General features: G+C 43.9%; 2 protein-coding genes and 1 long non-coding RNA gene across 3 annotated transcripts in view; 2 read left to right on the top strand and 1 right to left on the bottom strand.

Annotated features, from left to right (window-relative positions):
• VPS9D1 (VPS9 domain containing 1) overlaps window positions 1-8,326 on the bottom strand; it is a 436,405-nt gene extending 428,079 nt beyond the window's left edge. The window contains exon 1 of the mRNA XM_085640133.1: window positions 7,851-8,326. Coding sequence (XP_085496259.1) covers window positions 7,851-8,003 — 153 coding nt within the window. The 5' untranslated portion in view covers window positions 8,004-8,326. The remainder of the gene's footprint in view (window positions 1-7,850) is intronic.
• LOC146776394 (uncharacterized) lies at window positions 3,780-5,134 on the top strand. The gene is made up of 3 exons (XR_014972416.1): window positions 3,780-3,913; window positions 4,594-4,705; window positions 5,031-5,134. It is a non-coding gene; the product is annotated as an uncharacterized LOC146776394 (long non-coding RNA).
• Window positions 8,327-8,436: 110 nt separating the features above from the next.
• The window catches only part of ZNF276 (zinc finger protein 276), a 326,477-nt gene continuing 317,118 nt past the window's right edge, over window positions 8,437-17,795 (top strand). The window contains exon 1 of the mRNA XM_085639722.1: window positions 8,437-8,875. Within this exon, the coding sequence (XP_085495848.1) occupies window positions 8,638-8,875 (238 nt within the window). The 5' untranslated portion in view covers window positions 8,437-8,637. The remainder of the gene's footprint in view (window positions 8,876-17,795) is intronic.

The following is a 17,795-nucleotide window of genomic DNA, read 5'->3' as shown; positions in this document are numbered from 1 at the left end:
CTCCGCACAAAGAGATGAGTACGGAAACCGCGATCATAGAACCTAGCCGTGTGGTGGGGATCGTGGCCACAGACGACTTCTTAGACAGCGTTCGACGAGGAATAAGAACAGTGAAGTGGAGAACCTGGCTACGCTTTCACCCAGAGTGGAGGATACATCAAGGCCTCCCCATGAAAGGACGGCAGTTACTCGTCCCCTCCAAGACGTTAAGGACCACTGCGTTTGGGTGGTGTCACGCCGTTCCTTGTGCGGGTCATACTGGACAACAAAAGACCTTGGAAAGAATGTTGAGGCACTTTTGGTGGCCATCCATTCGTTCAGACATCCGGAAATGGGTACAAGAATGTTCCACGTGTGCTCAGATGAAATCGGATCATAGAGCCCCTCCAGGATTGTTACAACCAATGCCCACTCCAGAACGACCCTGGGAACGAATATCCGTGGATTTTATCGTGGGACTCCCCCGGGATCAAGGAATGACAGCCATCATGGTGGTGATAGACTACTACATGAAAATGGGCCACTTCATAGCCTGCAGACGAGCTCCCACTGCGGGGCAGTTGGCTGTACTCCTGCTTACCCATGTGGTCCGCCTTCATGGACTTCCACTAGTCATCGTGTCTGATAGGGGAGCCCAATTTACTTCTGGCTTCTGGAGAACATGGTGTTCCAAACTCCAAGTTACCTCTTCCCTGTCAACCAGCTTCCATCCCCAAACGGATGGCCAAACCGAGAGGCTGAACCAGTCTTTGAAGCAATACCTGAGGTGCTACGTAAACCAGGCCACAGAGGCGTGGGTGGAGTGGTTGTGGTCTGCAGAAATCGCCTACAATAGCGCCACACACTCGTCCACCAGACACACCCCATTCTTCAGTACCTATGGGTTCCATCCTAGATTCACCCCATTACTTATGCCTAACACCGAAACCCGACGCCCCGAATTGCGCGAAAGGCTAGTGTTTATGCGGAAAATCCTTGCACAGGCGAGAGCGAATTTGCTGAAAGCAAAGGTCCAATACAAAGAACAAGCAGACAAACATCGGAGACCAGGTCCCGTATACAACAAGGGTGATTGGGTATGGCTGTCAACCAGAAACATCCGGTTTAAAAGGCATAGCGTATTCAACCCTAGGTTCATCGGACCTTACCAGGTCATGAAGCATGTAAACCCGGTGGCGGTGAAGGTGCGTCTACCTGCACATATTCGCATCCATCCGGTTTTTCATGTTTCCCTTCTGAAACCTGCCAAAACGCCCCCCCACAGGAGGCCCGCTCCGGTGCTAGTCCAACAAGACCAGGAATATGAGGTCAAGGCCATCTTAGATGCCAAACTGGTACGGGGTAAGGTGCAGTACTTGGTCTCCTGGAAAGGGTATGGGCCGGAGGACGATTCATGGGAACCGGCGGAGGCGGTCCACGTGCCCAGACTTGTAGCTCACTTCCATAGGTTACACCCTGACAAACCTGCCGGCCGTCGGTGATCCTCGGAAGGGGGATGTGCTGTCAGAACCCACAGAACAGCGCACCGCCGGCCAGGACTTACTAATGGCCGAGTACGTTTCCCTGAAAGACTACACATCCCGTCGGGCGCTGCGAGAGACGCAGCACGTGACTCGCGTCACGCCCGTCGAGAACGTAAGAGGGGAAAGGTCGAAACCGTCAGAGCCGATAATTCTTGTATCCGGAAGCGACCAGGAAGCGCGGAGAATCGGAGACGAGAAACGGAGCCAGCACGAGCGAGAGAGGAGGAAGCAGAACGCCGGAGTCATAACTACCGAAGTAGGCGTGTCTGTGACCGATTTATTCTTTCGGCTCTACCTCGAGCCAAACCGAGAGACGAAGCATACTTATTCGTTGAGGGGAAGCTCCCGGAACTTTTGCATTGGAATAGCCCCTCTGTTGGAGAGACCGGCTGGTCTCATACAGTGGAGCTGCGACAAACGTTTGACCAAAGTCCGCGTACAGGGATTGCTCGCAAACGAACAAGCCAGTTTGTAGAGCGTGCGAGAACCGAATGAACTATCATCCTATGGGTACAAGCTGCAGCCTGTGGGAACCTAGTATTGTGCGAATCCAAAATCGTGTGCCCTCAAGAGTGCTGTAACGAATGAGGGGAGTACGGTGGTGATTAGAGAATTGCTGGCATAGGGAAACGGGCGATCAGACAAGCCCCCACCGCCAGTTCTCATCCAAGTTTCTTTTCCATTTCTTTTTCTATGCAGACATACGAGAGAGTGTCCAGACAGGGTGGTGACAACTCCAGTGGCTTAGAACATAAAAAAGGTTTCACAAGTGGGTACATGTAACATAAGGTTCTGCAGAAATGTCATGTTCCCCGTGTTGGCGCTAAGGCGATGCTTTATACCCTGTTCTCCCTTTTGTATTTGTACTAGTTGCCTGAGTCCACTGGTCCCTGCCTCATGCTCTCCCATATATGTCTTTGACGTGCCTTCTTTTCCTTTACAGGTGAGGGGGCAATCTAGGTTGGCAAACGCTGATGTGTAAGATAACGCAAGTGTTTCAGTTTACCCAGACCAGGGTCTCATAGGTGTCTTGTGTTCTTTGCTTTTCAGATCTCCCTCCCTGCCGTCCCCATCCTTTCCTTCCCCCGCTCGATCACCCCAAAAGTCCGTGTACCACGCCGGACTTGGGGTCATCCAGAGGTGGGCCCCCCTAGAGCATCAACACAACCCCGGGGACATCGGAACGGAGGAACCTGACAAAAGTGGTGAATACTCAAGGGATCCTTGCCTCCTCGTATCACCTCACCAATGTCATTCAATGGAGTCACACACAGATAGAGTGACCCATCAGTCTAAAGAAATTAAGACACTATTGGTTTAGATAGAGTCTAGTTTTTCTAGCATTTAGACATTATAGAGCACCTAAATTTACCTGTCATCCTGTGCTCTTATGGTCACTAGGTTCAGGTATTGACGAGAAAATAATCTAAAAAAGAAGAAGGTCCATAATACATATTATTATTTTACTATTCAATTGGACCCCTTCTATTAAGTCTTATAGATCTTGGATTTAATCATACACTGGATTTACCTTTAATGGTTCAATGAAGTTGACATTTCTTTTCTTTTTACAGAGGCGTAGTATTTGGGAGACTCTTTTCTTCCCTCAAAATATCTTTATATTCTTTTAGTGCTGGAAGGAAGTACCTTTAGGAGATGATTCCATGGGTTCTGGATATCTATAAATATTTTTGCAAAAAATATTTTTGCATTATAGGTGGTACCATTTAGGATGTAAATAAAGTAGGTTTTATTTCCACTAGACTTCCACAATAGTGCTCATTGCCGTATAACGTTCAGCACTTGCTGGATTGCACTCTAGACTAAGTTCGCTAGTTTTCAATAGAGATCATGTTGATCAAATTATCGTAATTGTGTTAGGTCCCCCAATATGGAACAAAAATTTGGTTTAAAGATATTACGCTATGTCGAATCAATAAAATAACTTTTCTTCCTTGTTGTGGGGATGCCGGTATGGTTATCTACTCGGGAGGGATACCGAGTTCAGGCGATCCAACTGGAACTCTAAGATGGCCGCCACAGTTTCCGTTTGATTCAGAGCGTAGTTTGGGCTCCTTTTGTATACCAGTCACGATATTTTATTATGTACAAATTAAATAGAGTTAATACCCTCCTTTATGCTGGGCCCGTGTTAGTCGTAAGAGCGTGGCTCTTTCATGTCTCCTGTCTTGGGCTATAGGTAGGACAGTCCAATATGGCCGCCACATCGGAAGCGTTCCATTGCGTTGGAGAAATCTGAAAACAGCTGGGGGTAGTTAACCAAGCTGGCTCCTTAGAAATGCAGTATATAAGGCAGATCGGTTCGGGGTAAGCCGTCGAGACGCTGGGACCCGGAGACTGCTACACGACGTACACGCGCGTTGAAGGAGGTTAGTAGAACGAAGACTGTAGGTCCGTAATCATCGTGCTTGAGAGGATGTCTCTTTTAGCTTGTAATTAGAAGTTCAACATATTATGAAATTGGGGATTACAGATAGCCACCATCTAGGGCCCAGTTGGCCTTAGAGGAAATATAATCGCCCACTGATAGAAGATTACAGAGTTGGGCTTGTAGTTTTGTACTTAGGCTATTAGATGAGGGACTTGTGATAAGGGGGCCGTTTGGGAAAGTGTTTTCGTTAGGGAGCAGGAGTGAAGCAGTGACTGCCCTATAGAAGCTGATGATAGATTTACTGAAACTGACATTCGTGTTTTTCCAGCACGAAAAGAATCTCGTGATCGTGCTGAGATATTTTGAGGTAAGAAAAGAGTCTCCCCAATACTACGTCTCTGTAAAAAGAAAAGAAATGTCAACTTCATTGAACCATTAAAGGTAAATCCAGTGTATGATTAAATCCGAGATCTATAAGACTTAATAGAAGGGGTCCAATTGAATAGTAAAATAATAATATGTATAATGGACCTTCTTCTTTTTTAGATTATTTTATCGTCAATACCTGAACCTAGTGACCATAAGAGCAAAGGATGACAGGTAAATTTAGGTGCTCTATAATGTCTAAATGCTAGAAAAACTAGACTATCTAAACCAAAAGTGTCTTAATTTCTTTAGACTGATGGGTCAATCTATCTGTGTGTGACTCCATTGAATGACATTGGTGAGGTGATACGAGGAGGCAAGGATCCCTTTAGTATTCACCACTTTACTACGTCCCATACATAAGGTACAAAAATTGATGATATGAGGATTATTGTGACATCACAATAGAAGTATGACTGTATGGTATAATCTGATTTGGCTGCAGTGTTAATGAATGAGGCTGAGTGAGTTGTGTGTGAAATCACCAGGAGAATAACACTTCGTTATTATAAGTTTTTTAATGTATGCATTAGGTTCAATGGCAGGAATCAATGCTGTTTTATAAAGATTTCTCTGCATAGCTAAATGTTCGAATAGTGTGGGGTTTAAAATTCGATTTTTTTAATTGTGAATAGAATGAAATAATGTTGGAAATGTTTTTAATGTGTATATTTTGTTAATTGATTTAGATTGTACATTGATTCCATGGGAGAATATAATATTTGTCCTGAAGAAGGTGGTCGTTTATCTTTTGATTTCCACCAAAACGCGTCGACGCAAGTCTAGGAGGGAGATTATAGATTGTATTGACATCTGTTTTCCGAATTACTGAATGTTGAGAGAATTAATTAGACAAACAGCTGATCTTGATCATAAGCTTCCCTATTACTGTGGATAAGAAAACATTTTTTTTCTTACTGTTTCTCCCTATTTTGTTGAGCATTCATCATATTGAACATTTTTTTAATGTTTTTAATTGTTTTAATTTTGTGTTGTATGAATTTTCGATTGTGTGAAGCTACATGATTATATTTTTAATAAAATACATTGATTTTTTCATATGAAAACCTGACTGGGGATTACCTTTGGTGTCTTATCCTGGTGACAGATTGGGTGTAGTTGTGAATGTGTGGATAGAAGCTCATTTGTGCCAAAAGGGGAACTTTCTCTTTGACTTTTCTCTATAGAAGAGCAACAACTTCAATCCAAAAGTGACTCACCTTAGATCCCTCATCCAAAAACTGCAGTAAACAACTTTTTTAACTGGCCAGTGCTGCTTGCAACACCCACAAGTCAGATAGATTTGATGACCCAGCCACAACAGTGGAAAAATGTGCTCAGTTCTTTGATTCTAAAGTGAAATTGGTTAAACAATTGCTTATATCTTTCTGAATAACCAATCCAATCACATCACAACATATAAATCTAAGAACACTTGGCAACTCTTTGACAAAATAGGGGAGGAGGAACTACTAAAGACCATCACAAACACCAAAGTCTGAAACCCTTTTATGCATTCAGTTCCTGGCAATCTTACTTCACACCTTGCCATACACATGCTTCCATACTGGACTAAACCAGTGAATCTCTCACTAGCCCAAGTTGTGCTTCCCGACTACCTCTAGAGTGGACAAGTCACCCTACTTCTCAAAATACCTTCCAGAGATACAATGACCTCAACAATTTTCATCCTGTATCCGACCTTTCAATTCCTGTAAAAGTAATCTAAAGTTATGTAACTAACAAGCTTATCTAACACATTAAAAACAACAACCTCTTAGATGAATATAAGTCGCCATTCAATCATGTCTGTAGTACTGAAACAGCACTGCTCCAGGTCATCAACGATTAACTTTGTACCTTGGATTCAAGCAACTCCTGCCACTTTATTCTTCTAGACCTATCGGCGGGCTTCAACACAGTTAATCATGGCACGCTTCTTGATAATATTAAAAATTGGTTTGGCACTGAAAGGATGGTCCTCAAATGGTTTGAATCATACCTCATGGATATGCCAGAACCTAAAAATAAATTGTGCTTATCTAAACCCGTTGCCTTTACTCAATGGGTAGTTCAAGGATCTATCTTACCCCTGGCCTTATTTAACCTCTATATTAAACCTCTAGGAATCTTACTAAGAAACTCTAGCATCCCTTATTTTCAATGTGTTAATGATACAAAGCTGTATTTAAAGGTCTCCTCGCCAAACGACATCTCCTACCTTGCCAACACTCTAAATAGGGTTCAAGATTCGATGACTTCCCATCGTTTAAAACTGATTACATCCACAACTGAATTTCTCCTTATTTCAGCATGTCCATCACCTCTATCAATACAATTGATATTCTCCACTGAAAACCTATCATAGTCACCAGTCACAAATCTCTAAGAGTTATCCTTGACAAAAGATTCAATTTACAGTAACAAGTTAACACTATAGCCAGAAATGCATGCATTCAATTGCATCTTGGGAAATTGCCTCTTCTTTCCGGAGCAAGTGCTCAAACTTCTGATGACTCAATCATTGGTACTGGCCATAATCAACTAGTGCAATTCACTCCTGACTGGCCTTCACGAAATTCATCTCATTCCACTAAAAGCAGTTTTAGATGCAGCATCATGTTTCCGTCTCTTGGGCCAAAAGAAAAGACCATATCACTCACTGGCTTCTCATTAAAGCCAGAGCTATGTACAAAACGGCATGCATCACCTACAAGGCCTTCACACATCTACTCCACGTGATCTGGCAGCCAAGCTTAAGATTTCTGGTGGGTCTAGACCACCGGGGAATGCTGAGGCTTTGCTTCTAGGAACCTGCCTTTAAAAAGGCAGGCTTTATGGCCCAATCCTGTTCAAAGAATGCAACCAGAGTCTGGAACGCTCAGCCTATGCACCACTACTTCACTGGCAATATTTAACCGAAACTGAAATCCCTTCTAGGAGAAAGACATTTTAGCTAATTTCTCTTCCTACTTCACCTTGTGAGCTTTGCCCTTCGCTGTTCCATGACTTGAGGCTTACCCCTCTATCGCGATATTATTTGGTCACTTCCTAGCTTACACGTTTCATTGCGTTACTCAATATTTATGACTATTGTAATTCCCTTACACAATATTTATGACTGTTTAATGAATGTGCCTAACGTAATACTCGGATTCTATTGTAAAGCGCTCTAACACCTCGGAAATGCCCACGGTGATCGGTGCCCTGAGACATACCTCTTTACCTCAATATTATGGAGCACCTTCCCAGCCTTGCACCTGTACTTTTATTCGGTTACTCATCATGTATGACGTTTATCTATGTGCCTTATGTGATGCTACATATTTCTTTTGTAAAGTACTCTAAAACCGTCGGGTAATGACCGCGCTATATATAACCGAGTAAGCCTCTCAGAGCACACCGTTGCCTATCGATACGCCATGCTCTCACTAATACAACAATCCCTGGTCCTGCGCACCTGCCCTCCCTCCACCCGGTCTCCCACTGTTGGGTTATCGGGTTGTCACCTTGTCTCGGGAGCTAGCGTCCAGCTCGACAGCGCCATTAGCCAGCTTCATGGCATTCTGCAGCGGTTTCAGAGTCCCTTCACCGGAGGAAGCAACTGCCATCTCCGAGACGGGAAACGATGGCCTACTCGAGCTCAGGCGGTACACAAACATTGACGTACTGCGGGGCACCGGCACTTCCTTAAGGAACGCTGCGGGTAATGTGTACTTCCGGCCACTCAAACCTAGTTGTCAGAAACCGAAGAAGGGCAATAATGAAATAAACATACTAGTAAAACTGTAAACTGTGCAAATGTAATCAACCGTTAATAATGACATAGACTCTAGTTAGACTGAGTCACAAGACAGACTAGTGGACACGATCACCCAGAAAAAGGCAACATAATTGCACATATTACTATAGTAGCCCACTGACATAAGGCGAGGACAGGAATCAATTAAGACACTGTACACTACCCGCACTTGCCGGAAGTCCCAGCCAATGGGAAACTAGCAAAGGTCTCAATAGCCAATCTCAAGCCACGGTACACAGAATCACCAGCCAATCGAATCGCGAGTTTTTCCACAGCCAATTCCTGGTCTCAACACTTTCCCACCTCTAGGGTGTTAATGTTTACCTGCTTGTGAGCACCTGAAGACCACGGTTATGTGCCTTATTATTTAGCAGCTGTATGTACCGGAAGCAAGCATATCGGTCTAATTAAGAATAAAGAACAACTAGTTTCAATCTCAGACATCGGCTGTTAAGGACTCTTTTGGACAAGGGGGTGTCTTGGATCAACCTCAGATGAAGAGGGACCGTCGTGGTCGGTTCTTGGCAGGCGGTATTTCACGGAGACTGGACCGCCAAACTGCCGAGGGGAAGCGGCGGGGCGGCGGAGGCCTGAACAGTACTCCATCCCTCAGAGGCCGAGGGGAAGGCCGGGCCGAGCAAGAGGCTCTGCTTGAGGAAACCGAGGTCCAGGTACCTTTAGGCTGGGACGCTGCAAGCGAGCACTTCCTGGAGGATGGGGTCAGCGATACAGGTGAGTCTAAAGGAAGGTTAGGTATATCCTAGAAGAAGTGAATGTTCTATGTACGTGTTTGTCTTCTCCATTAATACGCCGTTTCCAGGTCGCTGGTGGTTGATACTCACCTTCTATATTGCTCATCACATACAGGCGTCGATATCTATCTCTGGTATATGAGGCTTCACCCTCCAGTGAGCTGCATTCCTAACACCAAGGTTTCAAGCCGTGGGTACATCCTTCTCTAGATATTCTGCTGCTTCTGTGTTCAATTGCAGTTTTTTCCACGTCTTAATTTATTTGGTTCCCTCATCTCCTGCAGCTGCTCCTTGGCAGCCGAAGTCATCCAGTTGTACTTTTAGCTCCATCATCGACAGGCATGTACCTGCCAGTCACCTACATTTAGATGATGTCCAGTCCGTCCCTCTGGTGCAGTAGCGCTTCTTTGCCTTTAGCACTCATCAGGGGCTTATCTTATAGGTATGCACAGGGGCTGGTCGTATGGGTACGCACAGGGGCTGATCATATGGGCATGCCTATTTATTATCCTTGTAATGTGAGTCATTTGGATCTCATTTAACTTTGTCAAAAGAATTGCCTAAATTGAGTGGGCTCAACTTTAGTGATATGTAAGTTTCTACAGTTTCGCACTGGCTCAGTACAAATATGACCTCTTCAAAATGCAGCATGTACATTTATGAGATTTTTAAAATCACAACCTACCAGCCGACATCTGAAATATGAACGTTGCATGTTAAGTTGTTTGCGACTTGTGGTAGTTTGGACAATTTTAGCTTATTGGTAAAAAATAGGCTTCTTTCTATTTGGGCGTATGTGAACAATTATATAGAGATAGAAACAATAAAGAATTCAAGGACAGTGGTGAACGAGGAGACCGATAATAAAAGCTTGAACCAAGCCATTACAAGACTGTAATTATACCAAATTTAGAGTTTGTAAATCACCTAAGTAATTTAATTAAGGTTGTGCTTATGTCTTGTTCAATTATGCTAACACTCAAAGTAACAATTTTCACGTTGGATATATCCTTTTCAACCCTTTGCCTCTCAGTGGTTTCTGTCTTGTTCTTTAATGACCCTTCCTCCCCTGGCTTCACTGTAGTTGTGAGGTGTAATGGCAGATACTGTTTTCCCATTCCCAGTCAGTAGTTTGCCTCCAAAGAGAGCTGACTCTAGGCAGACAGAACACACATAATCTTGTAATTTGTGTGCTAGAGGGTCGAGGGGGATCTTAAGCTAAAACTAGATTATCATTGGATAGCTTTCAAGGAGACAGGTTATTTTTACAAAACCTCCTGGCACCCCCTTGAAGTTTTTTCTTTTAGTCTTCAGGTAAGCTTCACACCTGTCCCTAGTCTAGTGTATGTGCGTTGCTGTATTTGAAATGTGTTCAGTTTCTTTTATAATGCTCTAAAAAATAAATACATACATCACATCAATCAGGATGCCGTCCAGATCACAGCACCGAATCTGCACTTACTCATATAGTGGATGACATACTACAAAATGCTGGATCAAAATGAATCATGCCTTCTGCTATTGCTTGATTTATTGGCTGCCTTTGATACCGTCAAACATGATAATGTATTGAACTTACTGGAACAAAGGATGGGCCTATCAGGGGTCGTACTTCAATGGTTCACTTCCTTCCTTCAAAACAGATCCCTAAGAGCCAAAATGAATCAATCGCTGTCTTAAGTCCCATGCGACCACGCTTGGCGTTCCTCAAGGCTCTGCTCTTTCTCCCATTCTGTTTAACCTATTCCTTGAACCACTGGCTTACCTCCTAAAATCTTCCAATATCCAATCCCACATGTACGCTGATGACACTCGGCTGTACCTCAAAATCACCTCCCCAGAGGACATCATATCCCTCAACTCCATCTTACAAAACGCACACCTGTGGCTCACGGTTGAGCATCTCAAACTCAACACTGCCAAAACCGAATTTCTTCTCTCCTCCCCAATGAAACACAGCCCAAACATTGATCTTTGACTGAAACATCTTACAGCCCTCAAATGCTCGCCCCACATCATAGACTCTGCTAGATCACTAGGTATCACATTAGACAAACACTTAAATATGCAGGATCGCATCAAAGCAGCCATTAAAGGAGCGAATCATCAACTAAGCATTCTGCGGAAACTCAAACCCTATCTACCACAAGAAGACCTAAAACAAACGGTTCAAGCCCTAGTATTACCCAGACTGGATTATGGTAGTGCCGCACTATGTGGCCTACCTCGATACAAACTGGCCCCTCTAAGAGCATCCCTCAACGCGACAGCCAGACTTGTCCTTGGAACAAAAAGAAACGCACACATCTCACCGGATCTAAAATCATCAAACAGGCTACCGTATAAGGCAAGGATCCAGCTGAAAATTACCTGCATGACGCATAAGCTGTTAAACTTCAAATACCCCCAGCTACCTGGTTAAAAAACTAGAAAAATCAGGGGGCAACAGAAACTCACAAAGCACGCTCACCTTGCTTCTGAAACCCCAACGTACTCACAAAAAGAAAACTGGTGCCAGAGCATTCTTGGCTATTGCACCCAAGATATGGAACTCTCTACCACCAATGTTCGCCTAATATCCGCTACCTTATCTTGCAAAAAAGAAGCCAAATCTTTTCTATTGAAGAAGTTTCTTAAGACAATATACCGATCTTCACTGATAATGTATAGTCAGCAAACTCCCAAGGGGATTATCCCCTCCTATTACTGTCTTTATTCTAGACAAATCTGTGTTATACTATTATACTTTATGTTTTGTTTGATTTTTCACGCATGTATTTCCTGGTGTGTATGTTTTTGTCAGACAAAATCTTATACTAGTCCCTGTCATGTAAAGCGCTCTGATACCCACTAGAGTCACGTTCGTGCTATACAAAACTGTATAAATAAATAAATAAACCTAGCTGGGAAGCATTTTAACATTTTACTTGGACGAGAGCACAAAGTATGTTATTCATTTACAAAGCGGCAGGCCACTGTTATTTCTAGTTTCTTCCAGTATTGGAAGAGAGTCGGAACAGATTTGATTTCAGTGAGTGTATTGTTCTAAACGCTGAGTTTGTAGATGTAAAATTTATCTTCGTGCTCTACTCCTCTTTAGTTTGGTGTTGTCCTAGCCCCTGGTGTAACACTGGCTGCCAGAGGTGGTTTTATTCTTGGTGATATATGTCGGGGTGTCATTTCTTATAACCTTATAGGTGATGCATACATACAATCACAATGGTTCACACAGAACACATCTGAAACAAAAATACTGGATAGGAGCAGCAACATTACTGTAATTGATATAAAATACAAAAAAGTTAGTTATATCCTCACAGTATGTTCATGAGCAGATTTATTCACATCATAAATCATGTCTTAAATTAGACATCTAGCCGATGATAGTGCAAAGTGACCCCATGTGAAAACAAGCATTTGCAATGCAATAGGTCTCGCATTTACGCGAGTTTAAGCTATTGGCATTGTAAATGACGATGCTTTTTATTTATGTTTGAAAAACGAAAACAAATAAAAGGCATTGTTATTTGCAATGTGAATAGCTCAAACTCGCGTCAATGCGAGACCTATTGCATTGTAAATGCTTTTTTTTTTTTTTTTTTACATGTAATCCATATTCGATAATCCCCCGGTACTGCAGAACGTCTGCAGGAGGCCGCTTTCGTTACCTGCTCTTCACTCCTCCTTTAGCAGTTGCATTTTTTTGATTACTGCACAGCTCCCGCCTCTCACACTGCAGGTTTCTCGGGTACGTCCCCCCTCCCCGGATTACACAGGCCCCCCCCAACACCCACTTAATGACTGCACTGCCTCTCTCCCTCATCCAGCCTTCGCTGCACGTGGTCTATGAAGATCGACACCGGGGGGGCGGTCCGGATGCAAGCGATTATAAGGCTTTAGGGCAATGACGTTTCGTGACCTGAAGTTTGAGGCTGGGAGGGGTGGTTTTGCAGAATGCGGTAGTGTATGTAGACCAGGGAAGAAACAAGGCTGTAGCAGATAGAAGCTAAATACAGGGGCATGCAAGCAAATTCCGGGAGAGCGGAGGCGGAGGATGTGGGAGGATGTGGGAGACGAGGAAGTAGGAAGTGAGGGGGGAAGAGTACAGGCACAGCTGGAGACTAGAATCGCCCCTCCGGACGAGATGGCGCACAAAACGAGTGGTGGGGTTGCTAGAGTGCACGAGTCCTTGGATTTGATAGCCTGGTGGGTTCTGGGAGTTGTAGTGATAGTTTCTTTAATGGCACCAAATGGACCACAGCGCAGCAGGGCAATCATTTGCAACTGGATAAAGTCGGGACTTAAAGGTTAATGACCCGGCGATGGCGGTGGTAGATGCAACATGGGAGGGCTGTAAGGTGAGGCGAGGGGGACTGCGGCTCGCTTTAGGGTCTTGTTAGGAGTAGTGAGCGCTATACATGAGGAGGAAGGTGGGTAGAAGGTGATGGTGAGATATAAGTGGGGATTTGACAGTCGTGGAGTGGGCGAGCTGACCGGGCCGAGGGGGGACTAGGAGGGTGATGGATGGGGGAGAGAGCCGGTCAGACTTCAGAAGTAGAAAGAGAGGGGTCGAACTAGCAAGTCGGATAAGAGGGTGATAAAAAGTGAAGGGTGGGCAGACGGAGATGGCGAGACGAAGTGAGACTGGGAAGCGAAGATTGTGTTTCGGGACAGATAGGAATAGGGTGAGGGTAAGAAAATGGGACGTCCACATGCGTATGGGGGTGGTGGCAGATATATATATTTTTTTTTTATTTATTTTAAAAGTTTTATATAGCGCTAGCTTGACCCGTAGGTATCGGAGCGCTTTACATATGTATTGTAAAGAAAAACAGAACGGAGATTGCATTTCAAAGTAGGGAGGCAGTAAGGTAGAAAGTGATGTGGTGTATAGAACGTGCAGAGCAGGCAAATGGAAGGATAGAAGCGTGAGACGGAGGGGAGGCGAGAAGGGGGTGGGCAGGCGGCGAGGCGGGGACAGGTAGAGAGTGACTCGGGGAGAAGACGAGTTAGGTGGATGGAAGGAGATGGAACAATGGGGGCAGAGAGCCAGGGAGAGGGTGGAGAAGGAGAAAAAAACACCCACTTGGATATCTGTTAAAAAGGAGATACATGGAATGAGCGAGAGAGAGGGAGCTAAGGGGGCGTAAGAAATGTCTGAAGGGGAACAGAGACAGGAGAGAGATGCACAGAGACAAGGAAGATGAGAGGAAAGGTCGAACGGGGAGGCAGAATCAGACGTGGAAAGGGAAGGAACAGGAGACATGGGTAGGACATTCAAAAGAGAAAGGTGCGACTAAAAGCAAAAGGCAGAGAAGTAGCGAAGGAGAGAAACTGAGGGTGTGACAGGAGAGAGCCGGTGTGTGTGATGGGCAGAAGAACACATGGTGATGGAAAGAGTCAGAAAAATGGGTAGATCATGAGAGCGAAAGCAGCAAAGAAGTCGGGTAGCAACGATGATGGGTAGAAAAAAGAGCAAGAGGGGACAATAAGGAGTGAGAGGGTGTGCTGGGCACAAAGGAGTGATAGTGAAAGGGTCGAGTGTGATGGTTGGAAATAATGCCTTGTGGTAGGAGTGGGTTGAGATGGCAAAGCGGTAAAAGGGTGGAGGCAGTTGCCCATAAACTGGTCAACCAACTTAAAGACGTGGCTATGCCGCAACCTTCCAAAGTCCCCTGGCTCCAAACTCATTAACTGCTCTACCTTAACCTTCAGAACTAAGAGATGGCCACAAAGCCAGATTTCTACAAAATCTACTCGCTCCCAGGTTCCTCCTCTCAAAACAGTACCTTCAAAATGGCCGTCTCACAGACTATAGAAAAGGGTTCATGGGAGGTGTGCTCAAATCGCAACTTGTAACACCAAGAATTTCAGCATGGGTTTTAAGCCCAACTCATCGGTCTACATCCCAGGATGACTTTCTCCTGAATTCTGTTCACCCTATAAAACAGTATGTGTTACGTGCAAGCTATCTTCCTTACCGCTCCTAAATCCATGTGTCAGAAACTTCAGATGTGTGGCAGAGGCTGAGGCCTGAAAAGCAAGGCAGTGCTCAAGTTGTTGACAACCATATTAACAAGCGTTGGCCGCGCGCAAGCGGCCGGAGACGCAAAATGTGGTGGGGGAGGGGGAGAAGCGGGAGTTGTGTGTGCGCGTGCGTCATCGCGATCGCTCTGAAAGCGAAAGTGATCGCGATGACGCACACAAGTTTTCAAAGTGCTGCTGGCGGCCGGCTGCGCACGTGCACGATCGCATGAACGCAAGCGTTAGGCCAGCCAGCAGCACTTTGAAAATCCCACATACAAAATGTCTCTTCGAGCCAGCGCAAGCGCTGGAGCTCAGCGAGACCTAAAAAGTAGTGTCATACAAGTATGTTGGTAAGCAAACAATCACATAGTTCTATTCCATTAAAGCAGACCCGTAAAAGCCTGTTATCACATGACTTATAAAATGACAAGCAGTTTGCAATATGTGTCAACACCGTTTTGACTCTGTTAGGGGATATCAGGATCTATTTGGGAAGTAGGATGGCCTGAGGAACTGCTGTCCAAAAGCGAAACAAATTAATAGGCAGGCTGTGAAATACAGCATGCAAGTGGTAAAAGTCACCAGTGTGAATGGACAAAACGGTTGTATGAAAGAGGCATGCATGGCTACACCACACAAGCCTCTTCAATGCAGCCCGAATCACAAATGCGTCTTACCAACGCATTCTTTTACATATGGAATTTTGTTGCAAGGTATACTTGGTAATGGGATATGTGTGGTTAAGTTCACTTCAACCCCCCCCCCAGCCAAAAGCCCTAAAATTCTATCCCCCTACTTCGCCCACCTCCCGCTCTGAGGCCTAAAACCCTGCCCCCTTTAAAGAAAACGACCCCCCGTTAAGGCCTAAAACTTACCCCCGCACTGCCTGTAAAACTACCGCGACCCCTGCACCCTGAGCTCCAAAACCTACCCTAACCCACCCCAACACAGCCCTGAAAACTCCCCATCCCCCTCCCCCCACCCGGAGCCCTAAACCCAAACATCTCCGCCCCCATCCAAATATTTCCCCGATTTACAAGGAGGCCTTAGACACAGTACCGCACTTGTTATATTATTGGGATCTCATTTATGTGGTGCAACGATCATGGGATAAAGACCTCCTATTTCCCTAATAGTGAATGAATTCACATATACAATTGCAGCAGAATGATCAGCACACACTATATTTACAGACACAAATTAAGTCACAGGAATCATTATTCTCATTGTAGTAGAATACAAGAAATTTCATATAGACATGTAATTAATATTTTCGATAATCCTTCTTTTTATATTCTTCATGGTGTAGCCAACACGTTTAGTCCCTTCATGGGACTTCTTCAGGGCTCAGTCACGTGATAATTTCTTATAATTATGTGTTGTCTCCGATGTGTGAAGAAATACAATTCTTGTTCTGACACCACATTCAGAAACCTTTCGAGGGGGACGGTCTGTCTCCAGTACCGCAGATGAAAGATGCGGTGGCCGACATTGGCCTAAAATACTGTGACAAGAAATACATTTTCTATTTAGAAGCTCTAGATTTGATAGTCATCCATTTATAGAGCAGAACAAGAATTTTATTTCCTCACACATCGACATGCAACTGGTAATGTATCGCTACTCAGTCTTCCCGTTTTAAAAAGTGTTCAAAACATTTCTTGCAATTTTATATTATAAACAGTCATTCGTGTCCCTTTACAAGGAATAAACCCGTGTATATACCCATAAGTTCATACATGAAATAATGCATGGACACACTCATAAATGTAGTGTATGAAATATACATGCATTCCTATATACATGTTTTTACATTTATTTTTGTATTATCTATATGCATACACTCATATGCAGAAGCATACACCCATATACATACATATTTTTGTCAGGTTTTTGTATACATGCAGTGTCATTTTTTAGTGTTTTTTTTTTACCTCTAAATATATTGTTATACCCTTATAGAAAGCATAAAAATTCATATCCATAGGGTCTGATCTATCCTATAATCCTATTTACATGCTCTGAAATATATGTATTATCGTACAAAGAAGCCTAAACCCATATACGTACATTTATGTACATATTATGTTTACATAGGAGAGGTGTGGTGCAGCGGCCAGAGTGGCTAACTCCGGAGCATGGGGCTCATGGTTCGATCACCGGCTCAGCTTGGCTCAACACCCTGTGACTCTGGGCAATAGCTCACTTATTTTCCCCGACCGCCCCCAGCGCCTTGAGACCCCTAGGAGTGATTAGTTTGCGCTTGAGATGTACAGGATACATACATACATACTATGACATACACATATATCTAATGCCTAAACATACATGTATCGGATTTCTTTATTATATATATATATATATATATATATATATATATATTTATTTATTCTTATGTCCTAAAATGAATAATCTTATGTACATGGGCACATATGCATGCTCACCCCTGTACAAAGCCTTAACCCATGAGGATGCACACAACAGTTTTATGTACAGTTACACATATTCATGTAATGCATAAATATGTATACATTGCCATATATAAAAGGTTCCAGATATATAGGGTAGACAGTTTGACAATACTATGATTTCTTTCAGTGCGATAAGTCTTAGGATTTAAATATCGAAGACTTATTGTATTGCAAGAACTCATAGTATTGCCACACTGTCTAGCCTATATATCTGAAACTTTTACTGTACTTCCGGGTTTTGACAGTCTCATTCTAAAATTAAGCATTTCAAGGTAGCGTAGTCCTCCGGACATTACCCCTTCTCTTTCCTGATTTCCATATGCACATGCATTAACATATACATAACGGTGCCATCCCTACACAAAGTTAAAGTTGTATACATCCACAATTTCTCTGTATAGA

The sequence above is a fragment of the Triturus cristatus genome, chromosome 12, assembly GCF_964204655.1.
Source record: "Triturus cristatus chromosome 12, aTriCri1.1, whole genome shotgun sequence".
NCBI lineage: Eukaryota > Metazoa > Chordata > Amphibia > Caudata > Salamandridae > Triturus > Triturus cristatus.
Note: the sequence above shows the minus strand (reverse complement) of the source record. Positions and strands in the feature narration are given on the sequence as shown.